Below are 19148 nucleotides of genomic sequence, written 5' to 3' on the forward strand. Positions count from 1 at the left end.
GAGTTGAAATCTTAGTTTTGATCTTGGTGAGCAGGTTACATGACCGCCTCCACTTCATTAACCAAGAACTTGTTTAGCTTTCCGCAAAAAAAAAAAAAATCAAACTCGTTTTCCTTTTTTTTTTGTGGTTGGGGTTTCCGTGGACGGTGTACTGATGGGGTTGTTGGTGCGCGCGTATCGATGGACCGGTAACTTGGCCTCAACTGCCGGGTCGTCAGGCAGCACCGGAAGCAAGGCAACGACAAGGATCAAGTGCCGATTTCGCACAATCATCCAGCACACGTCCGGTAATGTAGCTACAGAGTCACGGTTCCTGGAACCACCATTTGGATTTAGAAATGTGCACACAATTCGACGCTCAGTTCCCACTCACCGTACGCCTCAATACATCATTTTGCCGTGTCGTCCGAACGTGTCGACTACGTGTCTTCTGCATCATTATCTCAGTTGAGAGCTTTTCCACGTGAATATCAACTGGTACCGTACAATAGAACGTATACACGGAGCACCCCAGCTAAGAAATAACCATTTGAGATGTAATACTCCCTCCGTACAACATAGGATGTCCCAACTTTGATCAAATTTAAATGCATCTATACACTAAGTCATGTCTAGATATCCAAATTTTGACAAAATTGAGACCTTTTGTTGGACAGAGGAAGTACAAGTCTTGACCGGCTACTGGTTTCAGAAGCCACGCAAATAGCACACATGAGCAGCACATGACTGTCAATTAATAGACGACGATGGACTGGAGAGGCCAAGGAAGAAGAACAGATGCATGTTAGTGTTTGCTCTTGCATACCTATCAGGCTATCACACAGCAGCCAAGGATGGAGAATTGGGATAAGAATGTACACTGATACTCAGAAAAATCGATTCATAAGAAATGCCAGTCAGCGTACGCAGGTCTCAATTCCGCTTTCTGCTCCTTGTTGCGCGTATTGGGCTGCCACCGCTGATGCTGCTTGAGGACGCTGCAGATGGCCCGGGAAGAACGGAGCCCCCTTGTATTTCGCTTGCGATTGACTCAGGAGCAGCTGCCACAGCGTTGTGACACTCTATATGAGCTATCAAATCTGTTAGCTGCCACAGAGGACAATGGAACAGTTAGTTGTAAGCTCAAAATTATGCGTATCACTCTTTAACACAAATATGCATGTTGTAAATAGTAAACAAAAAGCACTCATCAAATCAAATATCAACTGATATCTATTGATATATTCTCAGTTTCGGTGTGCCGATCCAATTTTAACCTCTTGTTTCGAGATGACAGGCACTATCTATTAGGCTACAAGTAACTTGTGAAAACTAACGAGTGAAACAATACAATAGTTACGTTAACCATACTAACCTCCGCCTCCAGCTTCTCAATCTTTTCATCTTTCAATCTGAGCGCAGCTTGTTCCCTGAAGTAAAATCTAGCCACTTTCAGACTAAAGGTAAAATAGCAAATACAACTGAGACTTATGTTCAGAATTCTAACCAATCAAGATCTTAAATTCAACAAAAGTGATGGTGGCCAAAGAAAGTATCACAAAACGTTAAAAAAAGACCAGGGAAAAGCTTGATCACTCATGACTCATGAGAACATATGGAGGTAAATCAAAGAATATGACCTGTTAACAAATATGTGCAAAACCTTTTCCCAGCTACAATCCCACGTAAACATCATGAGCAGTTATATGGCAGGCAGTAAAAGTGCTCGCTGCTCCCCTATCGCACTATACTATAACCTACTAGGAAGAACTAAAGGATTGCTTCACGAAAAAAAACCCCATTGATTCAACTATCGTTCTTGTTACAATTCAAAAAGATAATGAAGAAAATACCTTTCTTGTACTTTCCGAATCCTTTCTATCCACATCTCCTGATTTTTTACAAGATTGGTATTGATCTATAAAAGAAAAGAAAAACAAATTATGAGTACATATGTTACCAAGGTCATAACTTTTAAGCTCTAACAATCAGACGTAGCTTCAAGAAATATTCAAGTGCTCACATCATCAAGAAAACTTTTCTCTTCAATGCATTTATCAAGCTTTGCCTGTAACTTCTGGAGTTTTATGCTCACAGCTTTCGCAGTAGCAGCAGAAATTTCTTTCTCATTCTCTTCTTTGACTTCTAGCAGAAGTGCCTCATAGTACTATATTAGCACCAAAACCAAGTCAGAATTCAAATGACTAAGTTACAGTATCAAATACTCTTCCCGTTCCTAAATATAAGATGTTCTAGCTTTGTCCTAAGTCAAAATTCCTAAAGTTTGACCAAGTTTATAGAAAACATCTACCACTCTAAATTAGTTTTGTTAAATCCATCATGATATATCTTCATAGTATACTTATTTGATATTGTAGATGTTAGTAGATTTTTCTATAAACTTGGTCAAAAATCTTAAGTTTGACTTAGGACAAAGCTAGAACATCTTATATTTGGAACAGAGGTAGAAGTACTATATAGCAACGATATGGTACGATATAGGAGTCTTACAAAATTACAAAGGATCAGCTAAAGGTGGTGCATTGTTACCTAACTGATAATAAACATCTACTAAATAAGCACAAGAACATATGGACTTACATTTCTTTGTTTATCAAGCTGTGACGTGAGGAGATCGTTGTACTCTTCAACAATCTAAAAGAAGAGAAAAGACAAGATTGTAAAAGAAGATATGCAGAAACATACCAAAATGGTATAGTTAATAATTTCCACAAAGATTATTTACTTAGTGCATTACAGCTTCAACTTTACTGTTCAGAAGAGCTTCATCCATTCCTGCATCACCACTGCATATTGAACACATACCATCTGCTCCATGATCACCATAGCAATTGTACTCAACCAGCTTCCCGTCTGTTTTGGATTGAATCAAACGATGGACATAGTTATCACCAGCATAATCCCAAACCTTCTGTGTTTCTAATTCAAGTGAATAGCAGTGTTCGGTTTCTTTCCAGTGTTCAATAGCATGTCCGCCTTTGTACCTGTGACCCCACCAATCAAATTTAGTAAGTTAACTAGTAAATTTGCAACTTGCAGAGTGAACATAAAATACTTTACCTTCCGCAGCCAACATTACCACAGATTACACAAATCCAAAGATTCTCTGAAGTTCCACAAATAGAACACATGGATTTCTCTGGTTGCTGCTGACAATATCTACAAACCTGTGTGATACTTCCCAACATAAGGAAAATGTACTTTGCAGTGATATAGAAAAATAATTGCATGATTTTTCTAAACCAAGGGAAAACAAAAAATTAATGAGGGTCAAATAGAGCCAGTTGGTCTCGGTCTCCTGTGCATGGTACTGAACATAAGAGAGTGGTTGAGTGTTACAATTTGAGATGCTATCAACTTGGTCACAAAAATATTTCATCAGGTGTTGATGTTACAGTTAGGTGTTTGTATTTTTGTTGTGAATTTTGAGTCCAGAACTAGTAGAATATAAACAATATAATTGCAGTTAGTAAACTATTCTTTTCTTCATTATCTTACTATCTATATATAACAGTTGGTTAGGCAAGCCCCTTACTAGCTAAAAGAATCTCCAGCAAACAGATTTTTTTTAACTAACTGGAGCTTTCCCATATTTTTTTGTGGGGCCCATAAATTAACTTAATCACCTCCTACAAAACCTCTAACAAAAGTGGAGTATGAATGCAGAGAACAAATGCAGAGGCGTGACGCCAACCTAGATGGAACTCAGATAAGTGTGGTGCATAGCCGAGGTGTGGAGCAGGCATGATCACAGGTATTTAGCTAGTATATAAAATAAAGAAGCTCATAAACCAAGTAATCATATTAAGCTCTTACTGGGCATGAAGAATCTGTCCATTTTGATATGCATGAACAGTGGAAAGAATGATTGCATATTGTAGTAAGAATGCCTCCAGGATCTTGGTCAAGTCGTTCTGTTTGAAAATAGAAACGAATAAACAATGTAATCAACATGAACTCAAAAGTTATTGCTTGGGTTTGGCAAAAATTAAGAAAACAAATGTGCCACAAAGCAAATAAATAGGCATGGAATCTGGCCTCTATAACATAAGTTGAACATAGAAGAGTATGTAACAGTTGTAAAGATGCATATGACAGCCACTGCCAAAGCAATTGAACTATTTCATGACAGTATAGCATAGGTGAATAAACCACTTATGTTTCTAGCGTCGTATATTTGGATGCAATTAAGTGATATGTATGAGAAATTGAGAATCACAAAATTGCACGTACAGGATTAACAACGAGATAAGACATACCAAGCTAAAAGAATGCGTAGTTATGCGGATCAAATAGTAGTTAAATGTCCAACAGGAATACCAGTAGGTGCAACTTAATGTGGCCTAAGTTCATCAATGTAACAAAGAGCTAGCGAAGAAACATGCTTCAAAATCAAGTTTCACTTAAGTGCCCTGCCTTTATTAGATGATGCAAAGGTCAATAATGTGGTATACATCTTAAACATTCTTACAATCCAATCAGTGTTCTCTTTACCATACTTGGTAACCTACGTTATAATTCAAAAGGCATGGGTAGGTAAACATTCTATAGTTGTTCTATAAAGGACAAAACTTCACAAGGAATTCAAAACATCTTGCTAACAACTGGAACAGAGTATTATATTCTAAATTTTCATAGATAGCTAGAGTACTCCAAACCACCTCCACATACCTAGACACACTGGGCAGGTAGGCTGCTCGGCTGAGCTCGTAACCGAGCTATGGGCATGCTCAATCAATTGAGTGTAGTGCACGTCTTCCACAAAACGTACACGAGAAACATCACCCTGCAAAATCAATCTCCAATCAGTAATCATGGCACACATTTATCAAAGTCACAGAGAAACAAGTTTATCCAGTAGAATCGAAACAAGTCCACACCTCCATCGACGAGAACCGCTTTCCATTGAAGTGCTTGTAGAAGCTATCGGTGGAGCTCAGCGTGTCAAACTTTATAAGAACGCTGTACTGGTCGTCTGCTCCATCAATCCTACATTATGACCACCAAGTAAGACTCTAATCCGCACATACATCAAAGCAACTCAAACACCCAGTTGTCCAGTTTCAATGTTTTTAAGTCCAATAAAGCACAATAAATGATGGGATTGAGGAAACTACGCACACAACTTAACTCGAACCAATCAAACCCACTCAAATTGACCAAGCTAACCGATTTAGGCCTGAGGATGTGCAACTGTATGAAGTGAAAGTAAAGCCAAGAGGTTGTGAAAAAGCGAGGTACCTGACGATGCGCATCTCGAGCATGTGGGGGACGAAGGCGCCGCAGAAGCGGCAGAAGTCCGCGTAGGTCATGTGGTTGGGCACGGCCGGTACGCACACCCAAGGCTTCCTCCCTACCTACAGACACGCGCGCGAGCGAGCGACGGAGGTCACTAAACCCCTCCACACGAACAAATACAAAACCCTAGAACATGGATAACTTACCGGGAGATCAGATGACAACGAGGGGGCGGCGGCAGCGGCGGGTGGATCAGGGTGGAGGAGGACGACGCCGCGGGTCTCCTCGATGCGGGGATTGCCCGAGGAGAAGGGGACGGACTCGAGCGCGCGGGTGGAAGATGAAGGAGAGGCGGGATCGCCGGAGTCGTTGGCGGTCGCCATGGCCGGAGAGGATTCAGAAGCCAAAGGGCGACGAAGCGAAGAAGGGGGGTTTTCGAAAAAACTGCTGCCTCAAGCTCTTTTCCCTCAAAAAAAAAAACTTAAACTTCCCAGTCGGCGAGTTAGGGCCACCTGTCAGTGAGAAAGAGGTGGCGTGCGATCGCGAGATAAGCTAAGCGAATTTCCCAAGCAGAAATGCGTAATGCCGTGCACGCGCCCGCCCTCTCCGCCTGTGCGGCTCCGCCGCTCGCCGCCCGAGCTACCCGCTGCCGCTTCCTCCGGTGCTCAGCCCCCCTGCGCTGCTTGTCCTGCAGTTAGGCTTGGTGGAAAGGTTGGGACAGTTCAGCATTGTTTTGGCGCTGGGTAGTTTGGTTGCCGGTGCCCGCATAGTGTTCGACCTAATGTCGCGCGCGATGCAGCGCAGCTATCCATGGAAGCCAGATGTTGGAGTTCGAACTGCTAAGGTTCTATAGGATTCTGTGGTGTCGACTATGTTCATGAAGGAACTATCGGTGCGTGTTACTGCCTATGGGGATGAGACGTGTCTAGGGTCAGAATTCAAATCATGAGCTTAGTTCTGAGTATCACTGGCCATGGCAGGCTTACTCTGTTATGGTCTTCCATGTGCATTCCATTATCTGGACATAGATTAGATTTCAATACATATATCCTTCTTCTTTTTGGCTTGTTGGTACATTACAATCCTACACGATCTTTTTGGACTGAAAGAGATTTTTGTTCAAATTCACTGTCCTGTCCAGATGATGGGAATGGGATTGAATGGGGTTAAAGTGTATCCGAACAAGCCTTGGTGTTCACAGTATTGTTGTGTAACTTTACACGAAGGTAGGAAGCCTATGGAAGCCAAGTCTTTGCTGGGTAGGGCTTCAAACGTTGATGTATTCATAACTCCTACTATTATGGACTGACCCCATTGGGCTTAGACCTCTAAGTTGTAAATGGCTCATTTGTTATGTGCAGGCTTTGGTTAAGCCAGCTGCTTGTATGTTTGGCGTCATGCATGTTCCAGGTCAGCAACTCATTGGCATGAAATTCCAATGTTCAAACTACATCAAATTTACCATGGGTAAAAGCATATATATTCAGGCATTCTGGTCAGTGGGATAGGTAGCTTGACTTTTTTCTACTGTTTGAGTTAGCTGAACTGTTGAATTTTATATTAAAAATTCCACTGTAGTGTAATTTATCTTGTATATCAATTGAACAGTTATGACCAATCTATGCAACTAATCCGGAGGTAGAATATGTGTGCTCATATTGTCGTCTTGGTTACTTACTGAGCAAGGTTCAGAGGCACAACATGCTTTTTGTATCAACGGATCAAAGCAATATCCACAATCCCTTTTAATTTTACATGTTCAGAGTACACTCACTAACAACTAATTTTCGAAATGGGCTCCAATTGCGAAATGTTTGTGAACAATTTTTTAGTAAGATTATAGACAAATTTTCCGTGGGCCTTTCTTGTTAGAGGGAATGATGACGGAAAATGGTAGATTGGATCCCATTTCGAAATTAGTTGTTAGTGAGTGTACTACGCAATTTTCTTTGAAACAGCGGTTCTAATAACAGATTATATTAACTCAATATCTCATATCTGGGCATGGTCTCGCCATTTATTAGAGGAAATCTAATCTATAAACCTGGTTTTACTATTCGCAAAACTTTGGATCGATTATGTACATACCACAGTTGCAGTCAACATGCCTGGAGATCTTCACCAATTTGGTTTCAGTTGATCCTCTGTTATTTGGTTATTAGTAATGTGTTGACTGAGCATCCCCAGAAACAGACAAATGCTGTTATTTCTAAATCTAGTTGACTGTTTGAGGCGATTAACTTGGATTTTAGTCGATTAATTCATGTGGTTGACCTCACCTAATGTGAACTACGGAGATGACCTTCATTAGGCCTCTTGGTGTCCAGGTTTTATCCTTCGAGCTCACAACCTCTATGCAAAGACGCTCCAGTCAACAATGGAGTGCTGTTTAAGGATTTATGAGAATTACATTACAATATTATTTTCTGCTCATATAAATTGTAAGCTAATTTGGGAACATTTGGGAAATGAAACTTGTAGTAGCTATACAAAAATGTGTTATGCTATTTTACTGGAACATATTAGGTATGTTTACCTCAGTTATACAATTCAACATGAATTTCAGCAAGAGTACAAGACCCATTTCATCTGATCAGAGTGGTCGGGAAAACTTAGCTTAACACCGAGATGATATGATCAGCTAGCTGCCATTTAGTTGCTTCGCTTTCCCAAGTCCCAACGAATACCAGTCCAAATGTAAGTATATCGACCATTAGACATCTACAAGACTACAACCATTGAGCTGATATTTGAATATTACATCCGAATTTGTTCTTCTGTAACTCACATGTAACCAAGTCACAAAATGTTATTTACTTTGAAGACAATGGTTTGCATGACTTTGAGATCTGCCATCAAACAGTGCTGAGAAATTACAGCAGTTAAAAACTTAAAACGCTTAAAAGAAAATCCAAGAGAGAAAAATATGGTTGGGTCCAGTCAAAGTCAAGAAGAGAGAGGCCGCTTACCTGTAACTAGGCCAATCCCTTCTTTTATATAATCATCATCATGGGAGGATGACAAAGATTTCACTGTTTAAGTAGACATTAGATTATCTTAGGATGCTTACAATATGTAGTCGATGACGCGCACGAGTGCACTTCCCGAGCTTTCCAGCTATATGCGCCGAATCATATCACGAGGTGCATGCAAAAAATATTAACCCTTGCATTCTGATCTCGAGGTGATCTGACTAGGCATTACTGAGGGCTTCATTAGTAAAAGTAGAATTGCTCAACTTCCAATGGTTAAAGTTTTTTTAATTCTGTTCTTAACACTTCCTTGTGAAGCAATATGTAAGCAAACAAGATGCACCAGGGTTGTCGTGCACCAATATGATTGATTGCAAGAGACTGCTATAGTCTCAAGAAGCCTGTTCCCTTTTCCTGACGTTTTTGTGTAGGCATGAAATGGGCAATGGAAGGTAAACCAATTGTATATCTTCCATTCCATGAAATACTTTTGGGTCAATTGCTAATTGGTGAAAGAAATCGGCAACTGCCCATGATTCTACAGAAGATCTACAGTTGATTCCAGCTGTGGCTAGATATGACGATCACAATGGAATGCTTGCCTTCAATTTCAAAACAAGTGCTCTGTAATCCAGATTGGGGAGGTAAAAGGAAATATCGTAAACTTATTCCTTGCTTAGTTGGAAAAACAAAACACTCTTTGGACTAGGTTGTTGAATACTCAAACTCATGTGTTGATTTTTTACAGTGGTTTTACTTGTGTCAAGAATTGAAAAATATAACATAACGGCTCTCATTTTTCGGTATTAATCTTAATTAATAACCTGCAAAACCATTGTGGAGTGCATTTGGTTTCTGACCAATAAAAGCTTTTATTTTTGAATTAGCTAACAGATATGGTGATAATATGAACCATATTAACGCATACATATATATGAACTGGTGCATCTACCTGAAGAATTTGGGTACAGTTGCCTCTGGTGATGTACATTGAAATCACATGGTTCCATCAAGACAAAATTCTGTCAGTAGTGCACCAGCTTAGTACAAGAGATAAAGAACATGAAAGAAGTGAAAAAAAATGGATTTTATTTTATTTTTATTAGCACAGAGGTGATCTTTGGGGCACCCCTTTCCTTCTGCTCATATTTGTGGCCATGTCATCATCAGAGACTCGGTTTGCAGATCGTGCACAGATATATGGTCCGCTCCGTTTCTTTCGGACAAAATTTGTGTACGGTGTGCTCAAATTATCTGAGTCTGATGATCCCATAGGCTCATCAACATCAACAAGGGTTGAGTGGGTCGTCTCATCATCAGCGTCATGAGGAATGAAGAAGTCAGGACCAAGCTGCAAGATCTTGCATGGGCGCAAGTATGCTGACAAGTCTTTCTTCTTCCGTAATATGTATTCAACCTGAAAAGAAATACAGATGAGTGAACCTGACATATAGTTTCATATGTACTTCCAGAAACTTACAGTGAGCTACAATTGCATTTAGTTTTTATCTGAGCATACTTCTTTAGATTTGCTAATTATTTTTCAGTTTGGTTTTTGTAGTGCTATGAGTTGATTGTCTAATCAGATACTTCCGGTAGCTACATACTTTGATATGGATATTGAGAAACAAGGTCAGATAGTGCTCTAACTATACCTTCTATAATCTACTTCCTCCGTTCCATAATTCTTGTCTCAATTTTCCCAAAAATAGATGTATCTATTCCTAAAAGGCGTCTAGATACATGTAACATTTCGACAAGAATTATGGAACGGAGGGAGTACATCACAATTGTGCTGCTTCTCTCATTTAGCATGAATTGTGTTCTGTGATTTTCTCAGTCATCATAATTCAATTGGATATAATCACATCATTTGGTCAGTCACCATAATTCTATCGCATATAATAACACTATTTTCTCAGCCATCGGACTTCAGTTAATCACATGGAATAACGTAGACCACTAGTTCTAATAAATCACCTTGCAATCCAGAGAGCAGTAGAAGTAAGGCTCTTGAAGGCTCCTATCACAGGAAGTGCAGATATTTCCTGACCCCTTAAATTGCCTATTCTGTGGTCTTTTCTTCAGGAAAACGACCTTAGAGCTGTTAATCGTGTATGACTGCACCATGTAGATACAGAATTATGAGCATGCATGCAACTTGACCATCAGACAACAATTCTCGGACTCCCATGCATACTGCATACAATAATCCATATTACCTGAACACCGGAGCAATCAATAAGCTTCTCAAGGTCCTCCAGCCGGACGACGTCATGGTAGACATACCGCCGCACCTGCAGGAGCCGGTGTACACGGTGTGCGGCCACACAGTGCGGGCAGATGCTGGTGCAGCAGTCAAGACAGCATATGTTCTTCTCGTTCTTCTTGGCATGCTCATGGAAGGAGCATGCTACGAAGAACTTCTCTGCGCTGAGAGCCTCTAACCATGCTGGCTTCCACGTTGCCTGCTGATGCTGGAAAACTCAAACAATCTCTGCATCACTAAAAGGTTAATTTGAATAAGAGAGCATGAAGAAGTTCTGAGTTCTCACCATGATCGTGTATGTAGGTGTAAAGCCCTTTGGTGCTGTATGTATTTTCTGTGTTGACAGCAGATCAGTGGGAAGCTTTGGGGAAGAGAGTATGCGTAGCTAGCTTATGAAGGATGAGAGGTGGGGTGCTTAGTGAGCTAAGAAGGATTAGATCAACCAGAAGAAGGGGTCTATATAGTTGCATTACTAGGCTTTTGACATTTGACTCCTTAATCTATGGAACTATCATGGAATGCACCTTGCTTTATGTTAGAGTAGTAATAGGTATGTGTAGTTACTTTGTGCATCACATTAAGAACATGTTCCTTAATTGCCGTTGTAGGTGCTGGGATGGGATATTTCAAAAAGGGAAGCTGTTTTACAAAATACAATTATTCATTGGAAGGAGATGCAAAATCATTGTACCAAGGTAGCCAGTGCACTCTTAAGGAAAAGTGAACCTCTAAAAAATTCCAATTTAGTGCATAAAGTGGCTTTTCCTTCTCAGAGAAAAAGTCAACCAATTTATGATAGTTTTGTCAGGTTCACTGCAGATAGAGTAATATATATAGTTCCAATAGAATGTTATATTTCACGACATTGGTTAGAATTTGTTAAGGTAAATTACTGGTGTGAATATAAGTTGTTCAGTCCAGTTCTGTATTTTCAATATCAGGGCTGTTCTGGAGAAGTTATGCAAAATTTGAATTGCCATGCAAAACAGCTGATTTGCAAATAGCTGCTAAAGCTGATCAATACCAGTAAGTATTTGGTGTGAAGTTTCTCACTTGAATTTTTGCTTATAAACAAGAAATATTTATTTCTTCAACAATGAAACAAGAAATATTTCACAGATGCTCATTTTGGACGGCATGCAACATGGCAAGGTCTGAAGTATTAGCATTAAAATCTGTTGCATCTCTTGGAGATTGGGCTAATGTGCATGACATGTACTGATGTACATAGTGAGCCAACAAAGCACACAAAAACAATTCTAAAGGGGAGAAAGGGAGGTGGGGAGGAGAGGAGAACGTGGGTGCTGTTTCTAGTGTTTCCCAACCCTTGTGCCAACTTTTTAACTTATGACCAAAGCTCCAATCTCTAGCCTTGGCTATAGAGCTCACCTCTCTTTAAATAAATGCAGTCCCCAAGGCGGCGTTGATTCCTTGTTTGGAGCCTTATGTGTGGGGGAGAGGATGGCCTTTCTTGGGCAACACATGCATACAATATAAATCTGCGGTCTCCACTAACAAATCACTGCCTTGGGCTTTGCCCCATCGTGTTTGCCACAGGGTAGGTGTTGTTTTACTTGAGTATTATATCTCAAATGGTGAATTACAGTAGCTTAAATCTGTCACAAGAGTGCACTCTGTAATTTTGGGGGAATCTACATCCTGTTTTACTCTTCAACAGTTCTTATTTCAAATATAAAGTTGTCTGGTTTAGCTTTATTAAGTTTGATTGTGGATATGCTCAGCACAACCTACACTTAATTTCTTTATATCTAGAAGCTGTTGTTATGCAGTATGGAGTGGACTACTAACATTACTATGTTTGTGCACTATCAATCCTGTTTAACATGGTAATTGTTGTGGCTTAGTTAATGCCTTTTTCAGTTTGCACTGCATTGGATGAGTTGTCTACGTTTGGTGCTTACACACACCTACGCAAGGCCTCCAGATTCCAAAATACAGGCCTTGGATTGCTTCAGGTGTGGATTCTAAGAGGTTGCAGTGACTTGTCCCAGGCGTGGATCTGATGAGGTTTGCGAAGGAATCAATTCTATGAAGATGCATATAGTTCATTATTTTGGGCTGCGTATAGATGCAAGGTTATATTTAGAAGTTCAAGATGACACTGTGCCAAATGATTGTAGTTGTTTATGTGGGTTTTCTGATGTGACGTCTAAAAAGAACCTTATTTCCTTGCAGAGATTGGTCTATTATCCCTGGAGAGGGACTGATGGACAGCTCCAGCTTGAAATGTCGGATTGGCCTTTCAACTCTGGAAGTCAAACAGAATATATTAAGTGATGACCGGGCTCTAACAAAAGCAAATTTTGCTCAGTTTCAGCCCTGATACTTTTGGATCTTGTCTAAGGTTAGTGCATCTGCGCTTGCCTCTCTTTATTTCCGAGAATACGCAAGAGCCGTGTGTGCCATGGCCTTTACATGGGGGAAACAAGTGCTCCTTTGCAGTCCATATATAATTTTCAGGCAAAAGGACATTTCATTACTCTTTTGTGGTACACACAATGATGATGGGTAATGCAGTTAGAATGGGGATGAAAGGATGGTGATTGAGCATTACATATTTACATGTGTGTGTCCAGCTCAAAAAACAAATATTTACATGTGTGTGGTACATGAGCATTTCGACCGAAGCTATATCACCAGTCATTTTCACTTCGCTTCCATATGGTGAAGCCTGAACCTTCGTTCAACTGCGTCGACTCTTTTACTCATTTCAGTTTCCAGAGAAAATTGGTGTGACAAGCAGGTAATATTAAGCTGTGTGACTATAATTTAGTACCGTCAAATAATCCGGTGATTTTACCGGGCAATATTTGGAACATTAGATTGTCACCAAAATTCAAATCAGCCGGAAAATGAAGTTGATGCGTTTTACATCTTTTATGGGATGGGTACATGCATACTACTTCATTATTAGATGTTTGTTTTAAAATGTGTGCAGCCAATGTTTTGCAGTTTTGACTACTAGCATTCCAGAAAAGAAAATGTTTATCGAGTGCACGTGTCATGACTTAATTTGTCATCATAAAAACATAAACACCTTCAACTTGGATTACTAAAGTGGAGAGTAGTAGTCTCTTTTGATCTCTTCTGTGCATTTGAGAGTGCATCAATGTAACCTTTTTCATATTCATTTTTGTCGGTTCTTCCTAGCAGAATGCTAGCTAGATCCTCGAGATTTTAAAGACGTTTACGTCCAACAGCAAAATACCAAGTGTGCGCCCCTCAAATTCGCGTAGCATTCATCTCCTAGGACATAGCCTACGAAACGAAATTGCTAAAAAAAAAATATGACAGCAAAACCAAATTGCTAATTAATCTCTCCACGTTTTTTGACACCATATGATCTCAAAAAACACAGCTTGAGCCACTCATCCAAATATCGATATTCATCATTGAACATAGTAAAATTTATACCCCTCCGTCCTGAATTAACTGACGATCCTAATCAACTGACGTGGATTTATACACATTAGTGAATTCGGTGAGGAAGGAATACATCATTAAAGTGGTTTTTAAGGCAAATTCTCCAGTACCTACCTATTACTCCAGAAAGACTACGCGGAGTATCAGAAAAGGGCACTATTGTCTTTTGACATTTTCACACTGATAAAAAAAATAATTGTCCCTCGCGCCGCTGTATTCCTGTCGTCCTCGCCGCTTCTCGATTCCAGCCCGCCGCCGTCCTCGTTGCTCGCGCCGCCTGCCTTCCTCACCGGCATGAGCCGCTGTCCCTTACGTCCGCCGCGTGCCGCCAACTTTGTCTCAGCCCGCGGCCATCACTGCCCTCCCATCCATGAGTCGTCGTCGGCGCAGCCGCCTTTACAGCCGGCCGCTGCTTCCATCCTCGCAGCCCGCTCCGCCGATGTCGTCCTCGCCGCGGCTGCCGCCATCTCAGCCTGCCGCCGCCTCCGCTTCCGCCCTCACTGCCGCCCTAGACCCAGCCCGCGCCGCCGCCGCCGCCGCCCTCCGCGCCCGCATTGTCCTCGCCCTCCTCCAATGTGCCGCCGTCCCCCCACCCTGCGCCGTCAAGCTCGCCGCCCTCGTGGTCGGGCCCGACAAGCCATGCCTCCTGCCCTTAGAACTCCGTTGCTTGAACCACCAAAAGCCGGCACCGGCGGTTAAGCTCCCACACAAGGAAGGCGGCGGCACCAGAGGCGGCAGCGGAGGGATCTTGAATGAGGTGGTCTGTGGCGGCGGCGGAAATCGGTCCTGGACATCGACAGGGAACGGGGCAGAATGGGAAAAAGGCTCTTTTCGTTTTTTTACCGACCGTTGTTTTGCCCTTCGTTCTGATACTCTATCCTATTACTCCACACATCTCAACTGGAGTATTAGGAAGTAATAATTAATCTAATCTCTTAGATCTAGAAAATGAACGGTCAAAATTAATTCTAGGGTATTATAAAAGAGCTTTTTAAAGACAATCTCTCTGTGTGTGTGATTTATTCAATGTAGAGCCGCCACACAGGTCTGGCATATGTGGTCACTAGATGGTCGAAAGTCCTAAAAAGGTAAAGTTGTGTCAAAAAATTAAATATGATTAAATAAAAAATGGTTAATTTGGATAAAATATGTAACAAATTTTCTTAGACAAGGTAAAAAGTGAAATTCACTCTATTTTTAAATTTTGCTTAGACCTTTGCTTAGATAATTCTTATCTGCAGCTACATTTACAGTTCATTCCCCTATTTCTCATAGTGTGAAATGAATTTTGTTAACTCAAGGAATTAGTTTTCTCCTTGCGAACCAGAGGAGTACCTTTTGTAAGCACTATAATAGTTTGGTTTGCCGGATGAAGAGTGGTGTCGAAGCAACGGATGTTGTTTCTTCTTGTAATTGTAGCTGGAAGTGTCACACACTAGTATATCTAATCATGAATCCAGCTAGCTTGGGTCGTCACACACAAACACGCCACAACCCAAAGTAGACAGCTCCCTGTATTTTATTCCAACCAGTGATCCTTCACCGTTCTAAACACCACTTTGTCGGTCTTGTGGCCCTAATCTCCGGTCAAATTTGCTCCTCCTAACCACAAAGCTATTCAAATATGTACGGAAGCCCCATCAGAATATTTTTTTAACCTTCACCTTTTGTACTTAGTCTATGACAAGTGGGCCATGCCACTCGAAGCCTATGCAAACACTGGTTGTGCTATGTGATTAGAGAAGTGGTAAAAGGACGATTAAGGAGTGGGTTAACTATGATCCATGAGATCCCAACCTCCAACTCCAAGCCCCGGCTCTCTTTTCTCTTTCTTTCCTTCTTCTTTTTACCTTTCATCGCAGACGCCGCGTCGCACGCAGTACATCCGCCGCACGTGTGCACGCAGGGTACGTACACCCGTGGTGTAGAACATCAAGGGCCATGCATGCACACGTGGCAGGGATCCGAGGAGCTGTGCTGGGACCCAATGCCGACGGCGGGTGCTCGGCACGTGAGAGCGTCTGACACAAGGTTAAATGCGTGGAGGCGTCTCACGTGCCCCTGCATCGACTGCCGTGTTAAACAGGAAGGATGCGATGCCGTGTGCCTTTCGTTGTGTTGGCTTTGGTTGCTAATTACAGTACTTCTAAGCTTGTGGGTCAAGAGATGATGTTAACTGAAGGTATGTTAAGTGTTACTAACCCGTATGTACAGTTGGTGATCTTCTTTTCTGCTCTCTTGAAATCTGGTCTAATCTTTCTTTCTTTTGTTGAAATCTGGAGCTGCTTCACGAACCTCGAACTTGTGGAGTACCTGCACACATCGTACTGCTGACTGAGAATAAGTATTACTCCTACCACTGCTCAAAGTCAGGATGGCAATTGGTACTCATTACCCACGTACCCGGCAGATAAATCTTCACTAAGGTATGGGTGATTTTAATTGCGGGTACGTAAATGGGAAGTAACATCATGAGATGTCCAACATAGTACTACCAAACTGTATCCTACCAAAAAAAATATAGTACTGCCAAAAATGATTGGTGTGCACCGCGCAAAGAAAGTTTGACGCTGAGTTATCCACCAACTGATAAAAATGGCATGTATTTCTTCCGCTCACAAATTAATGAAGGTCGTTTAGCCATAGAAACAAGAATTAGTTAATTTTCTGGAAGGTACGCCATGCGTGCTCCATATTCTAGTCTTCTCTTGCTCTTTGGTTCTCTTAACTTTTTTCATAACTCCCACCGCGTCCCCTCTCCAAAGAGAAGCACCGAAGAAGCTTCATATATCCATGCACCGACCGACGAGAGTCATGGCCTCGGGGGTATCATACGTACCATGAAGTCCGGTGGGGAAAGCGCCTTCAAACTATAATAAAATGACATACTTCATCCGTCCAACAAAAGATGTCTATTGTCAAAATTTGAATGCATCTAGATATGACTTGGTGTATAGATGCATTCAAATTTGATCAAAACTAAGACATCTTTTGTTGGACGGATGGAGTACATTAGTGCACAAAATGAGAAGGACATTTAGACATAAAATTTGAAAGTTACAATCATATTTATGGAACAAAAAGAAGTTAGGATGCATGGCATGTATTCTGCTGTTCCTTGCCATAGATCTACCTTGTTGAACAAGTAGATACGAGTACAATTGTGCGAAGTGAACTAATCATCGGGTTACGTTTGCTGCGTGTTGACACCGAAAATAACTTTTGAAGTCTATATCATTGTGTTGAGTAAATCAATCAACGTGTAGATACATTCAATTGACTCGGTCTTTGTAGTGCATGACCATCTCTTCTTATCATAACTTTGTGTTTGTTTGTTTTGTGCATACGCTGCAGATGGCACATATAATGGCGATTTGCAAAATAGAAAAACAAGTATCGATTTGCAATCCATTAAAGCGTTGGAGGGTAGACATGAAAACTTCGTGAGAGAAAAGATCAACCGACTGCCTGCCGGTGTTGGTTCGGATGGGCCGTGCTAATTACAGGCCGACAACGATTTTGTTGTTACGGTCAACAAATGTGTCAATGAATCCCAATGGCCTGCCCGGAACGTTCCGGCCCAGCCTCGTCGAGCCCTCTCGAGGGCCCATCACCTCGCTAGCCATCCCGTTCGCAGGATTCGAATGCGGCAACCCCTAACGAGGCGGCCTAGTACGCAAGACCCAATCCATACATCCGATTCAAAACCCCTCAAAAAAAAAATACTACATCCGATTCAAAACGGGCTAGCAGCTAGCTCCTTGGACCGGCCCGGCGCAGACATGCAAGGCCGCGTCCACGGCCCGTGCGCGGTGCGCTCCGCGAGGGAGGGAGAGTCGAACTGAACGCGCGGCCCGAACATTCGTTAGAACATCTCTGGCTCATATGAATACCACCCTCCCTAAAAAAAAATGAATACCACCCCGATCCAAAAAAATAACGGTCGTTTTTCAGTTTCAATGAAGAAAAAAGCACCGAACACGGACCCTGACCCGAAAAAAGTTTTCGGGGATCCGAACTGACGAGCGAAAAATTTCTAAACGATCAGGATAGGAATCGGTTTTCATTTCCTCACCGATTTCGTAAAAAATGGTTGGAGTTCCACCGGGCGTTTTATTTTCGCCCGACGCTTCATCTTCCTCCCCTGGCCGCCTGCGAGCTGCTGTTCCCCGTGCGCGCGGCGCTGCCCCGGCCCCTGCCCACGTGCCCCGCCTTTGCTCCACCGCCACCCCGCCTTGCCCATGGCCGCCGTCGCGCTCGCCCCGCCTGCTCACCCGCGCCCGACGCTGCCGCCCTGCTCGCCCGCGCCCACCCCCGCAGCCCTGCTCGCGTGTGCCATGGCCACCGCCTGCTGCTCGCTGCTCCCCATGTGTGTGTGTGTGTGTGAAATTCGGGTCGAATTTGATCTATATGGGTGTGAATTCCGGTCGAATTTGGTTTATATGTATGCGTATTTGGATTTGGATGAGCCGTCCAACTGTCGATTTTTATCTGACGAACCGTCGTTTTTCGTTTCGGTACTTTTTTCAGTTTTGCGCAGACTCGGACAGAAGAACGGATGCTGAATACACGTTTTCGGACCAATCCAGGTTTTGCCGTAACTGCTGCTCGTTCGCTGGACGTGGGCGATCGAACCGAGGCGGGGTGCGCTTTGCGGCCAACACGACCCGAAACGGAACGAACTTGACGCGGATTCTCGAGCACTTTCGGCGGAGGCGACGGGCCGCGGAGGCCACACGTCACGCCAAACGTAGGGGGGCTCCCGTACGTACGTGCCGCGCGCGTCCGTCCGACAGAAGAACAACAACAGCAGCTGCTGGCAGTCGGGGTCGGGGAGCCGAGAGCGAGCCGTCGCCGCGGGGAAATTTGGAACGCCAACCAAAGTGCCAAAGTCAATCTCCAACTCTCTCCAGGCATGCATGCATCCATGGCCACGTTTGACGCAACGTGAAACGCACATGGCCCTGATATCGGGTACCAGTCCGGTTGAGCCCGACCGACACCGGCACACGCCTAACATGCATGATGCGTCGCAACAACTTCTGCTTCTTCTACTATTTCGCTTAGATCACGTACGCGTGAATCGGCTGGCTGGTGGCGTGTGGGGAGAGCGCACATCTAGCTAGCTGCGATTTGTTTGTTTAAAGCTGTTTGACGCGACAACGCACGCGTACGTACTCCCGTGTAACAACGTGTATTTTTTTTTAATTTGCTCCGATGTTGAC

General features: G+C 42.6%; 2 protein-coding genes and 1 long non-coding RNA gene across 4 annotated transcripts; 1 reads left to right on the forward strand and 2 right to left on the reverse strand.

Annotated features, from left to right (window-relative positions):
- Positions 1–512: 512 nt before the first annotated feature.
- LOC100836464 (BRCA1-associated protein) lies at positions 513–5695 on the reverse strand. Its single transcript, XM_014900241.2, has 12 exons — positions 5445–5695; positions 5242–5357; positions 4881–4989; positions 4672–4786; positions 3817–3914; positions 3061–3167; positions 2738–2984; positions 2581–2634; positions 2003–2146; positions 1833–1897; positions 1355–1409; positions 513–1086 (listed from the first exon to the last, which is right to left on the reverse strand). Exons 1-12 carry the CDS (start codon positions 5619–5621, stop codon positions 913–915), a joined length of 1461 nt encoding a protein of 486 aa, XP_014755727.1. The 5' UTR covers positions 5622–5695; the 3' UTR covers positions 513–912.
- Positions 5696–5754: 59 nt separating this feature from the next.
- Positions 5755–9087, forward strand: LOC106866480. 2 transcript variants are annotated; one of them, XR_002965504.1, is made up of 3 exons: positions 5755–6497; positions 6600–8662; positions 8755–9087. It is a non-coding gene; the product is annotated as an uncharacterized LOC106866480 (long non-coding RNA). The 2 variants fall into 2 exon arrangements; XR_001406851.2 differs by lacking the exon at positions 8755–9087 and having other exon boundaries at positions 5760–6130; positions 6380–6497; positions 6600–6992.
- Positions 9088–9141: 54 nt separating this feature from the next.
- Positions 9142–11044, reverse strand: LOC100836033. Its single transcript, XM_003570760.4, has 4 exons — positions 10766–11044; positions 10433–10687; positions 10191–10331; positions 9142–9627 (listed from the first exon to the last, which is right to left on the reverse strand). Exons 1-4 carry the CDS (start codon positions 10766–10768, stop codon positions 9313–9315), a joined length of 714 nt encoding a protein of 237 aa, XP_003570808.1. The 5' UTR covers positions 10769–11044; the 3' UTR covers positions 9142–9312.
- Between the last annotated feature and the right edge of the window lie 8104 nt (positions 11045–19148).

Source organism: Brachypodium distachyon, chromosome 3 (assembly GCF_000005505.3).
Source record: "Brachypodium distachyon strain Bd21 chromosome 3, Brachypodium_distachyon_v3.0, whole genome shotgun sequence".
Classification (NCBI taxonomy): domain Eukaryota; kingdom Viridiplantae; phylum Streptophyta; class Magnoliopsida; order Poales; family Poaceae; genus Brachypodium; species Brachypodium distachyon.

Bases quoted from the DNA above. Each gene is read 5' to 3' on its own strand.
- LOC100836464 (XM_014900241.2), bottom strand. From the start codon at position 5,621: ATGGCGACCGCCAACGACTCCGGCGATCCCGCCTCTCCTTCATCTTCC. The intron at 5,358-5,444 runs GTAAGTTATCCA...GCGTGTCTGTAG, and splicing joins CGTTGTCATCTGATCTCCCG to GTAGGGAGGAAGCCTTGGGT. The intron at 4,787-4,880 runs GTGTGGACTTGT...TTGATTTTGCAG, and splicing joins AGCGGTTCTCGTCGATGGAG to GGTGATGTTTCTCGTGTACG.
- LOC100836033 (XM_003570760.4), bottom strand. The intron at 10,332-10,432 runs GTAATATGGATT...TACATGGTGCAG, and splicing joins TTGATTGCTCCGGTGTTCAG to TCATACACGATTAACAGCTC. The intron at 9,628-10,190 runs GTGATTTATTAG...ATTTCTTTTCAG, and splicing joins ACTGCTCTCTGGATTGCAAG to GTTGAATACATATTACGGAA.